The following is a 17849-nucleotide window of genomic DNA, read 5'->3' on the forward strand; positions in this document are numbered from 1 at the left end:
AGAGAGAGAGAGAGGAGAGTCATCTCCCTAAGATAGGAAGGGACCAAAGTTTAGGAAAACATGGCCTGTCCAGTGCTCAAAGAGCCACATGGCCACACCAGAGTTTAACAAATCAATGACCAGAAAGTAAATTAGAGAGAGAGAGAGAGAGAGAAGAATTCTTGGAGGTAGGGGAAGGGGCCAAGGCTAGGAAACATGGTGACCATAGCTCAATGAGCACATGGTCTGGCCAGTGTTTAGCAAAGCAATGCCAAATGGCTGCTTGAAGTTGAATGCTTTTAAACCTTCCTTCTGCTGGGGACAGGTCATTAAGGTGATTGGGTGGTGGTCTTTTCCATGTCATCATGAAGCGGACAGGTATACACAGGTACTGATGTCAGGTGATAGACAGCAGGCAGATGGGTGGGTCAGTCACATGACTGTTGCCATGTTGATGCAGTCTGTGTCCTGAAGGTCATGAAGGACTGATTAGGTTAACTTGTTTACAAAGGGACTGTAAAACAATCATCAATAGCTACCTCTGAGAAATCGGTTCTGTCTTTGGTTAGTGATTAGAGGGTAAATTAAATTGAACTGCTAGAAAAACATGACAGATCTAGGCAAGGTTAAAATGGCTGCCCATTGGGTATATTGACTCCGTCTTATGTCCTTTCACCCTTCCTCTCCAGGACACATCTCTCCCTGGTTCATAAGGTCATGTCTGCCTGGGGGCTTCTCTTCCTTTCTCATGTGAAGAGCAGAGAGAATGTCCACCTGAGCCTGTGGGATTGAGTTAGGTCAGAGCCTTCCATCTTTCCACCATAACATGGCGTCATGCCATCTGGGCTTCTTGCTTGAAAGATCTTTTGTTTTTTCCAAATGACTATCAGTCAGAGTTTTTGGTCCGCACTGCATGGTTACTAAGTTGATATAAGACCAACCCAAAGCCAAGATATAAGTATAAGTGTGTGGTTTCCCTGTACCTTGTGAGATGTTGAGAAGAGCTTCCAGGCATCCAACTTCAGAGGATATGTGGCGGTGGGGACTTAGCTAGGAACCTCTAACCTTGTCCTGGCTTAAATGATCAGTTCTACCTGGGCACTCGGTGCTGAATCACAGAGACCTTTTCTCTGCACACACACACACACCCAGGGCAGTGTTATTGCCACAGTCTGCCCATTTGCTGGGATACCAGACAGTCGCCATGGCACCAGACATAAAGAACCACCCCCAGAAGAAAAGCGCTGTCAACTCTCAGGATTCTGAGCTTTCTATTTCACAGTCCTGGTTGCATTTTCTCATCCTCTCTGATTTCTGCAATCCCTTTTTATCTCTACCTTTAACTGTCCTGTGTTTTATAGGTTTTATAGGAAGTCATCTTAATTATTTGTTTAGAAGAAGACAAATTATTACAGGAAGGAGACAGCTGTTTGGTCTGAGTTGATTTTCTGTGTTTTTGAGCCTTGAGTGATCCAAACTTTGCTTAATTCTGGATGGAGACTCTGGAACTCTTCTTAGTTCTACCAGATGTGGCCAGTTTTTTTATTCTGTATACTTTTAGTTTGCTTTTTCCTGTTTATTTTTATGAGAAAGAGGCAAATGTCCATCAAGTGCTCACTATAGGTAAGTAACTCATTTACTCTTTATAACAGCCTGTGGGATAGGTGTAGGGTTGAAGCTTACAAAATGGCTATCTTTGTAAATGGTCAAAAATATCACCAGTTTCATACCTAATATTTGTATCCTCTTTTTTTTTGTTAATTTATTTATTTGTTATAAAGATGTGGGGTACAATTCAGGGTTAGCTGCATGATCAATGTATCCTCTTTACACAGATGAGAAAATAACAGCACAGAGAGATCAAATAATTTGCCCAAACTCACACAGCTAGTAAGAGGGAGAACCAGAATTCAAGCCTAGGAGGTCTGACTCCAGGACCTGGATCTTAACTCCTAGGCAATCCATATCACAACAGGTGGAGGCCAAGGTGGCCTTTTGAACCCCAGAAATAACCTCGAGGTTTGCCAGATGTGAGACTCAGAGTATTGACTGAGACATACACTATTTGAGACCCAGGGGACCTCAGCCCGGTCTCCTCTCCCCTCTGGCCACACTCTGCTGAATTTCCTAGCTCTGAACAGTGCTCCCTGCTTGTCAGACGAATGACCGGAGGCTTCTGAAAGCTGCCAAAATGTCAAAACAAATCCAGTCGTGTCCCCAAGTTGTATGTTCTAGGGTGGAAGAGGGTGCTGTTGCATTTCCAAATGATTTCAACAAAGGTTGATATGAAAAAGTAACTCTGATTGAGAGTTCCATCCACCATGACTGTAGCCCTGAGCGGTCTGGTTAGCTCAGCCTTGGTGTGTAGAGAGATGGTTAGTCAGTCAGTGCCCTGTGGCCTGCCTGAGGTGGACAGGCCTGGGCGGTAGAGGGCTGAAACCTGGTCTTTGCCCCGACCACCTTGGACAGCACTTACCTGGAGACTTTCCCTGGTTATTTGGGGGAGAGGAGAGAGGCATCCATGGAAGTTGCCAACCTACTTTGCAGGTGCCCCAAAACTCATCTGCCTGCACACCTCACCCCACCCAAGGACACTAGGACAAAATAAAAACCCGTGTGGTCGTATCCCTTTGCCTCCCTGCAGCAGGTCACTTCTCTCCTATCCATTTTCCCCCAACCAAGATCAAGAGACTGAGTTCAAGACAGATCCATGGGTTTTCCTCCTTGGAGTACCATGATAGGGCCACTCCTTAGTGACTAGTTGAGTTTACATGTGCGTGTGTGCATTTAATAAATCAGATGCTTGTGTGTAAAGCTCAGTGGGTTACCTCCTCTGGAAGGCCACCCTGATTAGCTCCGTTAGACCCTGGACCCTCCCTCAGCATGTGTGTGCTCAGTTGACCCCTGTGACTAGTCTGTGGTATCCATGTGTACACATGCATGCTGACATTGCTCAAATGACTCTAAGAGTCCTACCTCTTTGGCAGATTGTGAACTTCTCCAGGATAGCATCTGTGCTGTCTGTTATTCCGCTCCCCCCATTGCCTGTACCTGGAACAGAGTGGGCCTACAGTAAATAGCGAATCATTGCCAAGTGCCAGGTTTTATGCCCAGGAGATGCCCGATCCCCAGTGTTCATTGGTAAATTGGGCACATATTGGGAAGCATGTGGGATGTTATATATCAGGGCAGAGCAGTGTGGCTGGGGGGCTTCTGGAGACTGCCTGCTTGCTAGGCTTGGTCTTGGGTGCTGGGCGGGGACTATCAGAGCCCTGGTGATGGGGGTTGGCCTGACACTGTTTGACAGACAGGCAGGGACTTGCTAACAGGACTGGTTGTTGGCACAGCTCTAGGTGGGGTGCACTCGTCTGTGTCCAGACGTGGTTTTAATTCTCCTGCTAAATGACCTGTCACTTGGAATCGAGATTGTGTCTGCAGTGAGGTCCAGGACAGGGAGATGAATGCATCATCTGGAATCTTTAGGAAGGTCCATTCTAGCCTTGATGATTCTCGCGGCTATGCTTTCCTGAACTGCTAATTTCTCTCCCGTTCTTCCCAATTAGTTGTAGATTCATGGCGAAGCTGGTCAGGCCCTCTCTCCCTGGAGAGCTTCCAAACTCCGCTTCCCTGGAGCTGCCCAGTCTGCTGTGTCAGTGTCTAGTTCAGACACGGGGAAGGCTGCACCTGGTGTTTGTGCCTCTGGGGGCGAGTGTGCCCACCACACCATCTGGGATTGCTTCTCTGTAGGCGGGAGGGGGTGTGCACAGGTGCCCATAGGGTATCTCATGAGGTGAGTGTGTTTGTCGGTGTGTGACTTAATGTGTGGAATCCTGAGATGTAGGGTCTGTCTGTCTCTGAGCCCAGCCTTGTGAGATGGAGGTACTGACATACACATGGGTCATCCCTTAGTGTTATGGGTCAGGAGTCGAGGGGTAAAAGGAGGGTATGGGTGGACCGGGGTGTGATAGATCACACGTATGGCCATACCATTCATGGGGGTGCACCAGGACTGGTGAAACTTTGCAGATGATCAGAGATGTGGCCGAGACTGGAGGACATGGCTGCCACCCCTTCCCTTGCCCTGTTGCTGTGCTCCAGACACCCTCTGACATCCCTCCTTCTCCCCACAGGTGCCTACCTGGTGCCCTACCTGGTGCTGCTGATCATCATTGGCATCCCACTCTTCTTCCTGGAGCTGGCTGTGGGCCAGAGGATCCGCCGCGGCAGCATCGGTGTGTGGCACTATGTGTGCCCTCGCCTGGGGGGCATTGGCTTCTCCAGCTGCATAGTGAGTCAAGGGTTGGGCAGGCACCAAGCGGGAGGCAGGGGGCTGCTCTTGGATACTCGGGAGGAGGCCATAGCATTTAGAGCCCAGAGTTCTGGTCTGGAGTAAAGGCAGGAAGGGGATTGTCAACATGAGAATTGCTTCCAACTGGGGTCTCGGGATCACAGTCGCCATGTTTCCTAAACTGAGAGTGTCTACACTGCCTAAAACAGCATGTAAATTTCGCAATTGGTGCTAAGGAGGAAAATCTGGGACATATACACCAGGGGCTTCCTGGGACATCTCAGCCAGAGTTCCCTGGGGACATACAGACTATCCCAGATAGCTCTCTCTGTTTACTCATGAGGCTTCCCATGAGAAAGGTCCTTCCTCTTTCTGTGGTCAAAGAGTATTTTAATTGGGCGAGTCAGAGCTCACGAAAAGGCAGTCCTGGGGCTCAGGATTCCCTTGGCATTTTGCTGTGCTAATGAGCAGAGTTGGAGAACTCAAACTTGACGATAGACCCAGGAAGGGTGAGGCTCTGGAAGAGTAGGAGACAGGGAGACCCCTCTGACCCCAGATGAGGAATGATGTGAGAGTTCACAAGGCCACAGATGAGCCCTGCTTGGAACGCCAGGTGAGGAAACTGCACCTCCCTTTCGGGCAAAGCCCACAGATGCTCACACCTGGGATAAAAACTGGACTGTGCTTTCAGAAGAGACCAAGGATTCTGTCAGGCCTGGCAGCAGGGCCAGCCCAAACCAGCCTGAGGCAGAGCCCCCTGCTCTCATGCCAGCCATCACCTCTGCACAGGCCAATATGGCCACACACAGCATATTCTGCTGAGACTGGCGCTGTGTGTCTATGCAGTGGTGTGCATGTGGTCTCCCACCAGGACTGAAAGCACCCAAGTAAAGGAAGTGGGTGTCTCTGTCTGTGTTCCCAGTAAGTTCTGCCATATGAGCGCCTGCTCCTGCACACAGGTGCTCATGCCTAGCTGCTCCCCCGTTGCAGTGACCAGCAGTCTCACCGATGCTGGAGACAGCCAGGCCCCTGAAAGGGACCCCACGGCACCCAGGGTAGATGCAGTAAAGCCCTGAACATAAAATCATTGTTTTCAAAGAGACCTCTTGGACCCTCAGTCAGAGTCCATGCACTCCTATTTTAAATAAAATTCTGCCAAGGTTCATTACGGTGTTTCCAAGAAATAAAAAGAGAGCTCTTTCTAGAGGCAGGAGGCTGATGGTATTGGGGAGTAGAATCTCTGAGAGAAGAGAAGACACGGGGGCCAAAAAAGCAACCCCCAAATCTCAAAATGCACAGCAGCCTGGGGCTGTTTTTCAAAGGGGTCAAAGCCGTGTGTGCCTCCACCGTGCTGGAGGGCATCTCTGTAATTATAACCCTAAACATCAGGAAATGATGAAGAAGTGCTTGCAAGTGTCCTAGAAGAATTTCAAACTGGAAAGGATCAACATCTTAGGAGTTTGTGGCTCAGAGGAGAGAACTTTAATATTTGGAAAATTCCTTGCGGATTCCATGAATACCAATGAAGGATGGTGGAAGGTGACCCTTCAGTGCCCACCTCTCGTGCCTCCTCGTCCTCCCTCAAGGCTGTGCCATTCTGTGCGCTGTGGCTGCCCATCCGCTGGGCCTACTTGGCATGGGGGCAGGGAGGAGATGCCTGCAGCCTTCCTGATCCCCCATGTCCCTGTCTTTAGGTCTGCCTCTTTGTCGGGCTGTATTATAATGTGATCATTGGGTGGAGCATCTTCTATTTCTTCAAGTCCTTCCAGTACCCACTACCCTGGAGTGAATGTCCTGTCATCAGGAATGGGACCACAACAGGCAAGTATGGGCCCCTAGCTGGGGACACCAGCCAGCTCTGTCCCGGGAAGGAGACTAACAGGCTTAGTGCACAGACTTGGGATCTCACAGGCTTGCCGTGTCACCTTGGAAGAGTCACTTAGCATCTCTGACCCTCATTTTCCCTTCCCCAGTGTGAATGGTCTCTTTTCTGGCCTATTTCTTATAGGGATTGAATAAAATAATGAGTGTAGGTAAAATTCTGGAAACTGTGACTTTTGTTTAACTGGTATGAACTGCTCTGTTATTCTAACACTATGCTTTCCAGGAACAATTGAATTTGCATACCAGTCCTATAAAGGGCTGGATGTTTGTTTGGTTGGTTTTTTTGTTTGTTTGTTTTGTGAGTCAGGGTCTCACTCTGTTGCCCAGGCAGGAGGACAGTAACAAGATCACCGCTTGCTGCAGCCTCAACTTCCTGGGCTCAGGTGATCCTTCCGCCTCAGCTTCCCAAGTAGCTGGGACTACAGGCGTGCGCTACCATACCTGGCTAATTTTTTTATTTTTTGTAGAGACAGGATTTTGCTGTGTTGCCCAGGCCAGTCTCAAAATCTTGGGCTCAAGCAATCCTCCTTCCTTGGTCTCCCAAAGTGCTGGGATGACAGGCATAAGCACACAGCCTGGATGATTCTTCAGAGATGAGAAAACGGAGACCTTCCCATGTTCACACCACCCACTTAAGTAAAAATCTGGGGTGAGAAGCCAGGTCTCCAGCTCCCAGTTCAGGACCTTCCCCAAGGAACTTTAGGCTAATTCAGCTCAACCTTTCTTACCTTCCATGGAGAGACATGGGCAAGGGGAGGCATGGGTGTGAACTCAGCCCGTTCTGTGTGTCCTGAAGCCTCCCAGGCCCCATCGGGAGCCTAGGATTCCTCCGAGCATGCCAGATCTGCTAACCCAGAATAAGCACAGCCCCTTCCAGCCACCCATCCTCAGACACCCCCTATCCCGCTGCTGTCCTGAGTGGGGTCCAGCGGAGGAAGTGGCCCAATAGGCCCCGCCACCGAGGCCCTGTGGCCTTTGCTGCTATTTCAGTGCTGGAGGCAGAGTGTGAAAAGAGCTCAGCCACGACCTACTTCTGGTACCGAGAGGCCCTGGACATCTCTGATTCCATCTCGGAGAGTGGGGGCCTCAACTGGAAGATGACCCTGTGTCTCCTCGTGGCCTGGAGCATTGTGGGCATGGCCGTCGTCAAGGGCATCCAGTCCTCAGGGAAGGTGAGTGGGGGGACACCCGAGATTGAAACAAGGGGTAACAGAAAGGCACAGAGGACAGAGGGCTGAGGAGTCCAGACCACCCTATGCAGGGCCCTTTAGGTGGTCTAGGGCTCCCGAAGGGTCTGGATGGTGGCATTGGTCCCCAGAGGAGGAGGTGGGGGTATTACGGCTGCAGTATTGTTCACTGTGGGCAGCCCACCAGGAGTGAGTTTGCTGGAAAATCATCGCCCTGACCTCCAGCCTCCTCTGTGCTCAGATCACTCAGGCCTGCTCTGCAAACACTGAGGAAAAGGAAAGCTAGAAGTATTGACCCAGGGACATCTGTCTGGATTCTGGCCCCTCAGCTTTCCAAGCAAAAACTCTAGAAGAGCCTGCTCCGAGCAGGTTTTGGTAGAGACCAGCAGCTAGCCAAGCCTGTAACTAAAGGGGCCTTTGAGCAGGGAGGTGCAGAGTGAAGGCGGCCTTGGAGGCCTCGGTGGGCAGCTGCACAGTCATCTCTAAGGGGCAGAAGTCAAGCCCCAAGCCTCTTCACAGAAGCTCAGATCCCTTTTAAATGAAGGCACTTCTCACTGATCACATATCAGTACTCATGTGCTGCCAGGGATGGACAGGACCTTAGCGATCCCATAGACCAATCCAGATGAGGAACTGAAGCCCAGAGAAGGGAAAAGACCTCACCTAACATCACGCAGTCAGTCATTCTCAGAGCCTGAACTATTAATGCAATCTTCACTGTTTGAGGTCTCAGGTTCTTTACTGGACTTGATAAGCAAGGAAGCCAAGTTCTAGAAAGGTAGAGTCATCCCAGCCACCGACTAGGGCCAAAATAGTAGCGGGTGCTTTCTAGCACTTCTCAAATACCGCCACCCATATGAACATGTTTGGTCCACAACAACTTTATGAATTAGGAATTATCCCACCCATTTTAGAGATGAGGAGGTGGAGGCACATGGAGGTTAAGTGAAGTGTCTGATGTCACATGGCTAATAAATGGTGGAGCTGGGATCAGAACCCAGGCAGCCACGCTCCAGACACACACTCCCTAACCCTTACACCATCCTGCCCAGACAGCTCTCTGACTTGTTTTAGTGCAGTAAACATTTTGTGAGCATCTTTCTCCTTTGTGTGAGGCTCTGTACCAGGCACAGAGAAATGTGCAAGAAATGCATAAGAAAAGAGCACACGGTTTATAGCCTTCTTCTGGGACTTTCTGCCTGGGAGCTGTGTCTCTAACCTCCTGGATGTCTTCTGTCAAAGGACTCTAAGGATGGGCGAGATCTTTAGGGAGTCCACTAGGGACATGAGACATGAAAAAACTCGAAGTGGTGAGCAAAGGACTCCCTCACCCTCGAAAGCCTAGAGGTTACCCTAGCCCCGCTAGCCCTTAATGGAGAAAACCAGCCCCAGGCATAGCCCTGCTGGCTCCCGCTTCTGGCTCAGTGCCAGACGTATGGTAGGTTTGGCCCTATGCCCAGGGGTTTCCAGGGCACTGCTTTCTGCTGCCATCAGAGGAGGTGCTGTGCCCCAGCTGTGAGCAGGGTGGGGGGTGCCAGCCGCAGGAGGGGCTGTCCCTGACAGCAGTCCCTTGTCCTCTCTGCAGGTGATGTATTTCAGCTCTCTCTTCCCCTACGTGGTGCTGGCCTGCTTCCTGGTCCGGGGACTGCTGCTGCGAGGGGCAATCGATGGCATCCTACACATGTTCACTCCCAAGGTAAGGCTTGGGGCTCCCACATGCCAGGGGACACTGACAGGTCCACGGGGCCTGGTCAGCTTCGTGCAATTTCATGCACACTGAGTACCTGCTGCGTGTTGGGTGTCGTGTCAGGCTTTGGAGGCACACAGGGAAGGGGTTCCAAGGAAGGCACATCACGTCATTTTGGGTGAAGCCAGAAAAAGCTTCAGGGAGGAGGCAACATCTGCAATGAGCCTTGGGGAGCAGGTAGGATTGCAGTGGGTGGTCATAAGACATTGTCATCAAGGGGAACCGCGTGGGTGAGGCTGTGGAGAAACATGGGGCATACTGGAGGCAATGGTGGGAAGTCAGGTCAGGTCTGGCTGGGGCACAGGGGCAGGGATCTTCCTTTCTTCATTTGTGAGGGGTTCCATTGCATGACAGCAGGAACCAGAAAGATGCCTAAGAGAAGAAACATCCTCATGGGAAACCCACTTAGTACCCAGATCAGAGAAATTAAGTTGCTATTTGATTAAAATAACAGACAACATAGACAGTGGGTTTCACCCTACTGAACCCATTCACACCTCCTCTAAATCCTCTCAGTGGTCCAGGGAGGGCCACGAGCAGTGTCACTATTCACATGTCACAGAAGGCACTGTCAAGGCACAGGTGTGCTGAAGGTGTCCACTCAAGCTCCCTGAAGGTATTCTGTTCCGACCCCGTGGCCTGGCCTCTCTGTGGTCCTTAAGACCACTGGGCACAATTGGCATGACTCAATCCACTGAGGACCAAGAGATTTTCAAATTCATGTAGACATGCCCTTCAAGTCACCCAAAGCAGTGGACACCTATGACTCCAGCTGGTCAGGCTGAGAAGGACACCTCAAAATGTCGGCAGATCACTAGGCAACCAGCAGGAAGCTGGTGAGACTACAGCCCACGGGCACAGGGTCAGAGAACAGCCAGGCCAGTTTGAGGTCCTTAGTGTTCATTGGCGTCATCTTATACACATGCACACACACTAACTCTTACACAGACCGCTCATGCAGGGTGACACAGGAAGAAGAACCCAGATCTGGCAGGGTTTGAAACCCCTATTCCTTCCCAATTCCCCTGCCCTGGGGCCATGACTAGGCTCCTCATGTCTGGGCGTGGCACTGGTCAGGGCACACACCACGCCGTAGTCACCAGACAGTGTCTAAATTGGCCCCCAGGTCCTTGGATAGACATCTGAGGTTTCTACATGAGAAACTACAGAAGTCCACTTGATGAAGCACTCTGGAGGTGTGAATGTGAGTCCTGAGTCATGTGGCTGGCCGCAGGGTTGTGGTGAACACGTGATATCTGACAGAGAAGAAAAAGGCAAATCCAGTCTCTGTGGGGGAAAGTAGCCATGAGAAGAAAGCCAACTGTATTTATGAATGACTTCAACTGTGTCTCTAGAATCACAGGCTCATACCTGTAATCCCAGCGCTTTGGAAGGCTGAGGTTGGAGGAATCTTGGAGTCTGGGAGTTTGAGACCAGCCTGGGCAACATAATGAGATCTTGTCTCTACAATCTGTCTAAAGTGCTCACTTGAGTCTTTCAGTTTTACTTTACTGAACTTTATGAGGAAATTATATGTTCTGGTGATGTTCATACCTGTGGAAATTCACAAGGGTCTCCAAAGGGACCCCTTACTGGTGTTAAGGGTCCCTGGTATGTAACTCCAGGAGCAAGTGAGCCAGATTTGCCAAGATGAGTCACCAGTCTTTTTTTTTTTTTTTTTGAGTTGGAGTCACTCTGTCACCCAGACTGGAGTGCAGGAGCAAGCTCCTGGCCACCGCAACCTCAACCTGCTGGGCTCCAGCGACCCTTCCGCCTCAGCCTTCCAAGTAGCTGTAACTACAGGCGCGCGCTACCATGCCCGGCTAATTTTTTTTTTTTTTTTTGAGTTGGAGTCTCACTCTGTTGCCCAGACTGGAGTGCAGTGGCCACTCCCGGCCACCGCAGCCTCGACCTGCTGGGCTCCGGCGATCCTTCCGCCTCAGCCTTCCAAGTAACTGGAACAACAGGTGCGCGCTACCATACCCTGGCTAATTTTTTTTGATTTATTGTAGAGATGGGGTCTCGCCAAGTTGCCCAAGCGGGTCTCGAATCCGTGGGCTCAGGCAATCCACTCACCTCAGCCTCCCAAAGTGCAGGATTACAGGCTGAGCCACCAAGCCCGGCTAGAGTCACCAGTCTTAACACACACAGTGCTGCTCCCCACTGGATTCAGATACTCTTGAAAATGCCTTTTCAATTATGAATATATCTTAGGTATATAAACATATATCTAACAATATCATAAGCACTTTTAAGAAATAACATATTACAAGGCTGGGCACGGTGGCTCATACCTGTAATCCCAGTTCTTTGAGAGACTGAGGTGGGAGGAATTCTTGAGCCCAGGAGTTTGAGACTAGCTAGGCAACATAGTGAGATCTCATCTCTACAAAAAATTTTAAAAATTAGCCAGGAGTGCATGCCTGTAATCCTAGCTACTTGGGAGGCTGAGGTGGAAGGATCGCCTGAGCACAGGAGGTCGAGGCTATGGTTAGCTGTGATCGTTCTATTATGCTCCAGCCTGGGTGACAGAGTGAGACCCCAACTCAAATAAATAAATAAATACATACATACTCAAATAAGATAAAGTATTATAGATGCCATTAAAGTGCTGGTTGAATCCTCCCTGATCCAATTCCCTTTCCTTCATAAATATAACCCTCTCTTAATCTGATCTGTTTCTGCTGCTAAAACAAAAATACCTTAGGCTGGGTAATTTACAAACAATATGTATACAAGTTTCAAAGACTGTATTAGGATAATCCCAGATTCAGGACTGTGGTTGCCATGGTCTGAAAATTGGTGTCCCACCATCAAAATTCATATGTTGAAACTTAATACCCAATAGTATTAAGAGCTTGGGCCTTTGGAAAGTAATTAAGTCATGAGGCCTCCACCCTCATAAATGGGGTTAATGCCTTTAAAAAAGAGGCTCAAGTGAGCTGCATAGTATTCCTTGCCCTTTTACCTTGTAAGGACAGTCAGAAAGTGCCATCTTTCTCATCATCTTTGGGCTGGAAGACTTTTTTTGTCTTCCAGAGCTGTGAGCAATACATTTCTATCGTTTATAAATTACCCAGTCTAGGATATTTTTGCCATAGCAGCAGAAACAGATCAGATTAAGAGAGGGGTTATCTTTGTGAAGGAAAGGGAACGGAATCAGTACAATTCCATAGGTCAGCACCTGCCCTTGACCCTGGAGGGATGTTGAGCAGGCTGGGCAGGCCTGAAGAGCCTCCGAGGCCAAACTCCTCCAGCCTGCGCCACTGTTTGCTTGAGACAAATGAGGCCAGTGCTGGTGGCTGGAGTGAAGTTCTTATTGACAGATCCCTTCAAATCATCTGCAGAGAGCGTGAACCCACTGTCAGAAACAATTGTCTGATAGTCCATCTGTTGTAGAGCTGTGACTATTTCAGCACAAGACTGGGGAGACATGAGGGGACTTGGGAGCATTTCAAGTTCCTACCCTAGAATGGTGCTGTAGGGTGTTGGGTCACTGCCTACAGCTCGCCAGGATGTGCACTGCTCCATTCATATAGACCACAGTGTGAATGACATCCCAGGAGTCATGTCATCTGGCAGCCCGGCAGAGTCCAAGAAAGTTTTTGGCCAAGGCATCTCAGAACCCTTGTGGGAGGAGCACAGGCGCTCCATGGATTGTGCTACATGACCTGGAATGTCTTCCCTTTCACAAAGTCTTCTGGCATCAGAAATAATTCAGGCTATAGGACCTGGATTAAGAGTCCACGTCTTCAAGCAGACAGCTACTGAATGCAGTGTGGCCAGGATTCCATGATGATCCACTGGCATCCTTGATGGGACAATAGCTAGTGTAAATGACTGAAGAACTTCTGAATTCCTTGGGTAGCTTTTCTCCTGATTACTGTCTTTCCATCTAGTTAAAAAGCTCAAGTAAGCATGGGGTACCTTGTAATTAACCATGTGATCTGCTCAGCATAAGGCGGTGGATTGCAGTGGGTTGTCCAACCACTCCAACTTTCAGAGAATGCGTATCAAAAGTACAAGAGGGGAGACAGGTGGGACGTGTTTCAAGGGACAATGCAGAGCCAGATCGTCAGGGTGTTTTGTACGCTAGGTAAAGAGTTTGACATTTACTCTGGGTGAAACAAGAGCCATAAAGAGTTTTTTTTTTTTTTAATAATCAAGAAATGGACATTTTATTTATTTATTTTAGATTCAGGGGGCAAACCTGCATGATCGCTACATGGACATATTGTGTAGTAATGGAGATTGGGTCTCGGGTAGCCCATTCCCCAAATAGTGAATATTGTGCCCCACAGGTAGTTTCTGAATCCTAACTCCCTCCTTTCTTCCCCCTTATTGGAGTTCCCAGTGTCTATTATTTCCATCTTTGTGACCATTTAGCTTCCACGTTTGAGTGAGAACATGTGGTATTTGGCTTTCTATTTCTGAGTCAGTTTACTTAGAATGGTGAACTCCAGCTCCATCCATGATGCTTCAAAGAACATGATTTTATTCTTTTTTATGACTGTGTAGTATTCCAAGGTATGTGTATATATACACACACCACATTTTCATTATCCACTGACCAGTTGATGGGCAGTTATGTTGATTCCACATCTTTGCAATTGTGAATTGTGCTGCAATGACCACACAGATGCAGATGTCTTTTTAAATGTAATGACCCCTGTTCCTTAGAGTAGATACCTAGTAGTGGGATTGCTTAATCAAATGGTAGATTTGCTTTTAATTCCACTTTTAGTAATCTCCATATCACTTTCCAAAGAGATTGTTTTAATTTACACCCCCACCAACGTTATATGTGCTCCCTTTTCTCCACATCCACACCTGCATCTATTGTTTTTTGATTTTTTAAATGATGGCCATTCCGACTGGTGTAAAGTGGTGTCTCATTGTGGTTTTAATTTGCATTTCTCAGATGATCAATGATGTTGAGCTTTTTTTCACGTTTGTTGGCCATTTGTACACCTTTTGAGAGAGGTCTGTTTGTGATATTTGCCTCCTTTTAATGGGGTTATTTGGTTTGCTTCTTGCTGGCTTGTCTGAGTTCTTTGTAGATTCTGGAGATTAGTCCTTTGTCAGATGAATAGTTTGCAAATATCTTCTCCCATTCTGTAGGTTGCCTATTTGCTCTGTTGATTATTTCTTTGGCTGTGCAGATGTTTAGTTTAATTAAGTCCCATTTGTTTATTTTTGTTTTAGTTGCATTTGCTTTGGGGGTTTTATCCATAAATTCTTTGCCTAGTCTGATGTTCTTAGGAGGTTTTCTTCTAGTATTGTTATGGTTTCAGGTCTGACATTTAAGCCTTTAATCCATCTTGAGTTAAGTTTTGTATATGGGGAGAAATAGGGACCAAGTTTCATTTTTCTGCATGTAGCTATCCAATTTTCCAGCTACCGTTTGTTGAATAGGGTGTCCTTTCCCCAGTGTATGTTTTTGTCTGCTTTGTCAAAGATCAGTTGGTTGTAGGTATTTGGGTTTATTTCTGGATTCTCTATTCTGTTCCATCGGTCCATGTGCCTGCTCTTGTACCAGTACCATGCTATTTTGGTTACTATAGCCTTGTAGTATAATTTGAAGCCAGGTAATAAGATGCCTCCAGCTTTGTTCTTTTTGCTTAGGATTGCTTTGGCTATTCTGAAGGAGCCATTGAGCCTTCCAAGGAGAGGAGCAACACAACCTGACTTCTATCTTAGGGGGATCGCTCAAATCCTCTTAGAAGGCTGCCATAGGGAATTTGAGGTGGAAAGCATGGGACAGGGATACCTGTCAGCCATGTCCAAAGCTGCTGAGAGGTCAGGTGACGAGGACTGAGAAATGACCAATGCACTTGGCAACAGAAGGGTTACTGGTAACCTCAACAAGGCTGTCTTACTGGAATGCTGGGGGCAAATCTAATAGTAATGGGTTGAAGGAAAATGGGAGGCAAGGAATTGGACATGAGCCATGGAGGCTGTTGATTTCTAGGAGCTTTGCTTAGAGAGGAGCAGAGGAATGAGAAATTAGGAGGTTACTGGGGATGGCCATGGGGGCAAGGGTGTTATTTCAGAATTTTGTATGATGATGATAATCATCCATCATGCACTGCTGGTGGGAAGGCGGAATGCTGCAGCAGCTCTGGAAGACAGTCTGGTGGCTCCTCAAAAGGTCGAACAGAGTTAGCACGTGACCCAGCAATTCTGCTCCCAGGCTCATAGCCAAGAGAACTGACAACATATGTTCACATGAAGAGTTGTACATGAATGTTCAAAGCAGCACTATTCATAATACCCAAAAAGGGGAAACAACACAAATGTCCATCAGCTGATGAATATAAAAACAAGATGTAGTCTACATATACAATGGGATATTATCTAGCTACAAAAAGGAATGAGGTACTGATGCATGCTACAGTGTGGGTGACCTTTAAAACCACTACTCTGAGTGAAAGAAACCAGACACAGAGACTGCATATTGGATGATTCTAATTATAGAAAATGTCCAGAACAGGCGAATTCACAGAGACAGAGGGTATATGTGTGGCTTCTTAGGCCTGGGCTTGTGGAGAGATTGGGGGAGACATGGCAGATGACTCTTAATGGGTGTGGGCTTTCTTCTGGGGGTGATGAGGAAGTTTTCTAATTGACTGTGGTAATGGTTTGCACAACTCTGTGATGTATTGGAAACTATGGAGGCTGAGTGCCATGGGTCGTGCTTGGAATCCCAACACTTTGGAAGGCTGAGATGAGAGGATTGCCTGCATCCAGGGGTTCGAGACCAGCCTGGCCAGCTTGGCGAGACTTCGTCTCTATAATAAATCAAAAACTTAGCTGGGTGTGATGGCTCACACCTGTCGTTCCATCTTCTTGGAAGGCTAAGGCGGAAGGATCGCCTGAGCCCAGCAGATGGAGGCTGCGGTGGCTGTGATCATGCCATGGCACTCCAGTCCGGGTGACAGAGTGAGACTCTGACTCAAATAAATAAATAAAAATAAAAACGATTGAGTTGTGCGCTCTTAAAAAGGCACAAAAGAGGGGAATTGATGCTCTAGGAGACGAAAAATAAACAGGAGGGAGAGGCTTCCGAGCCCAAGGGCGGGAGGGGGCTTAGTTGAGGAGCAGGAGGAAAGGGCCGGCCCACGGTGCGATGCTGGCCTGCGAGATGCTGTGGGAGGCGCTTTCTTCCGATGGCCTCATTTTTTCTCAGTGAAGTAGGAAGCAAGATGATCAGCTGAGAGGGAGGATGGAGGAGCTGGGGTTGGCGGGCTAAGGAGGAGCAAGTGGGAAGTAATTGTGTAAGAAGAGATCAGGCACCGTGTGGCCGGGAGCAGCACTCAGGGCCCCTGCAGGCCAGGGTCAGGTGTGTGTGGTGGACCCACCAGCGTGGCAATCGCTGGCAAGATTCCAGTTTTTCACATCTGAACGTCTCCGAAAGCAAGCTGCTCCCAACGGTCAGTGAGGTACTTAAACAAGCGCATGCTTCACCGCGGATGGTGCTTACTCTGTGCCAGGTGCTGTTGTATGCACCTTATATATATTAACTCACTTAAACCTCCTAACAACCCTAGAAGTGGAAACTCTCTGATTGCCATTTCATAGATGGGGAAACTGAGTCACGGAGAGGTTGTATAACGGAAGGGATGAGGCTGTGAATGGGCGAGGACAGAGGGAGCTGCTTGCCAGGAGCTCTGGGATTCTGTGGGTTCCCAACTCAGTATATTGAGGAAGTACCGAGGCTAGGGGCAAGGGTGGTAGCCCCAGGAGAGCTTTATGACAATTCTGGTATGGACAACAGGAAAAAAAGGAACACACACACACAATATTCATGTGTGTATGTGTGTGTAATATCTTTGTGTGCGTGTGTTGCTGGTAGGTGCATAAAATATCCCTGAAGGGCACACAAGAAGCTGTTGCCATGGTTACGTCTGGAGATGGCATCTGGGATACAGGGGTGAGGAAAAGGACACGGCGGGATCCAGGCTGTGTGTTCACTCCTAGAGAAGAGAAGTGAGCTCTCTGTGCATTCTAAAGGCCTGGGTGTAGAGATTAGGGGCGGGGCTTCTTGACCCCACAATTAGAGCAAAGGCTTTTCAGCGGGATGAGGAAGGTGGCCCTTCCTCGTTACCAGAGGGCAGGCTCTGGAGCCAGAGGATCTGGTTCAGTCCCCAGATCATCACACAGCAGTCGGTGGACAAGTTCCTTGACTCTCGGGGCTTCAGTTTCCTCAGCAGCAAGCTGGGTGAACAATGGTACCTTGCCCATGGGGTTGTCAGGAGAGCACATAGAACCGCTCCTGGAAAGTGGAGAGTGCATGGTATGTGCTAGCTATTATTAACCTTATCCCCTGTGAAGGTGTCACTCTTCTTGGGCAGTGGGAACCCAGTGCTCCAGTGCCATCTGGTGTCTCGTGGTCCTGGCTGGCTCCGCACTGGTGGGCCCATGGCAGTGCTGGGAGGCAAGGGTGTGTGCTCCTGTCACGCGTGAGCTCGGGCTAGGGCAAAGCAGCTGCTCATGGATTCAAAAGCATCTTCACACCCGTGAGTCAAATGCCTTGAAAGACCTTGCTCTTCTGTGTGAGGAAGTGAGTCAGCCATTGTGCCTTAGAAATGGCAGAAAGCTATTGCTGTGTTCCAGAGCGAGCACCCTGAGGAGGGTGAGCCTTCTCTTCAGAGGGGAACACCCACTGCTCATCTCCCCTCTTACAGTCAGATCTTGAGGCCTGGGAGGGGAGTGGGAGCTTGCTGAGTCTGGCCGGGGCTTCCTCCTCGTTGACAAAAAGATA

General features: G+C 48.8%; 1 protein-coding gene across 2 annotated transcripts in view; it reads left to right on the top strand.

Annotated features, from left to right (window-relative positions):
• Positions 1-17849, top strand: part of SLC6A17 (solute carrier family 6 member 17) — a 34632-nt gene that overhangs the window by 1535 nt on the left and 15248 nt on the right. For both annotated transcript variants that reach the window (XM_008066656.2, XM_021716884.1), the window contains exons 2-5: positions 4110-4267; positions 5962-6088; positions 7142-7323; positions 8924-9034. In XM_008066656.2, the coding sequence (XP_008064847.1) occupies positions 4110-4267; positions 5962-6088; positions 7142-7323; positions 8924-9034 (578 nt within the window). The remainder of the gene's footprint in view (positions 1-4109; positions 4268-5961; positions 6089-7141; positions 7324-8923; positions 9035-17849) is intronic.

This window comes from Carlito syrichta, unplaced genomic scaffold (genome assembly GCF_000164805.1).
Source record: "Carlito syrichta isolate Samal-C Ts95f unplaced genomic scaffold, Tarsius_syrichta-2.0.1 Scaffold309076, whole genome shotgun sequence".
Classification (NCBI taxonomy): domain Eukaryota; kingdom Metazoa; phylum Chordata; class Mammalia; order Primates; family Tarsiidae; genus Carlito; species Carlito syrichta.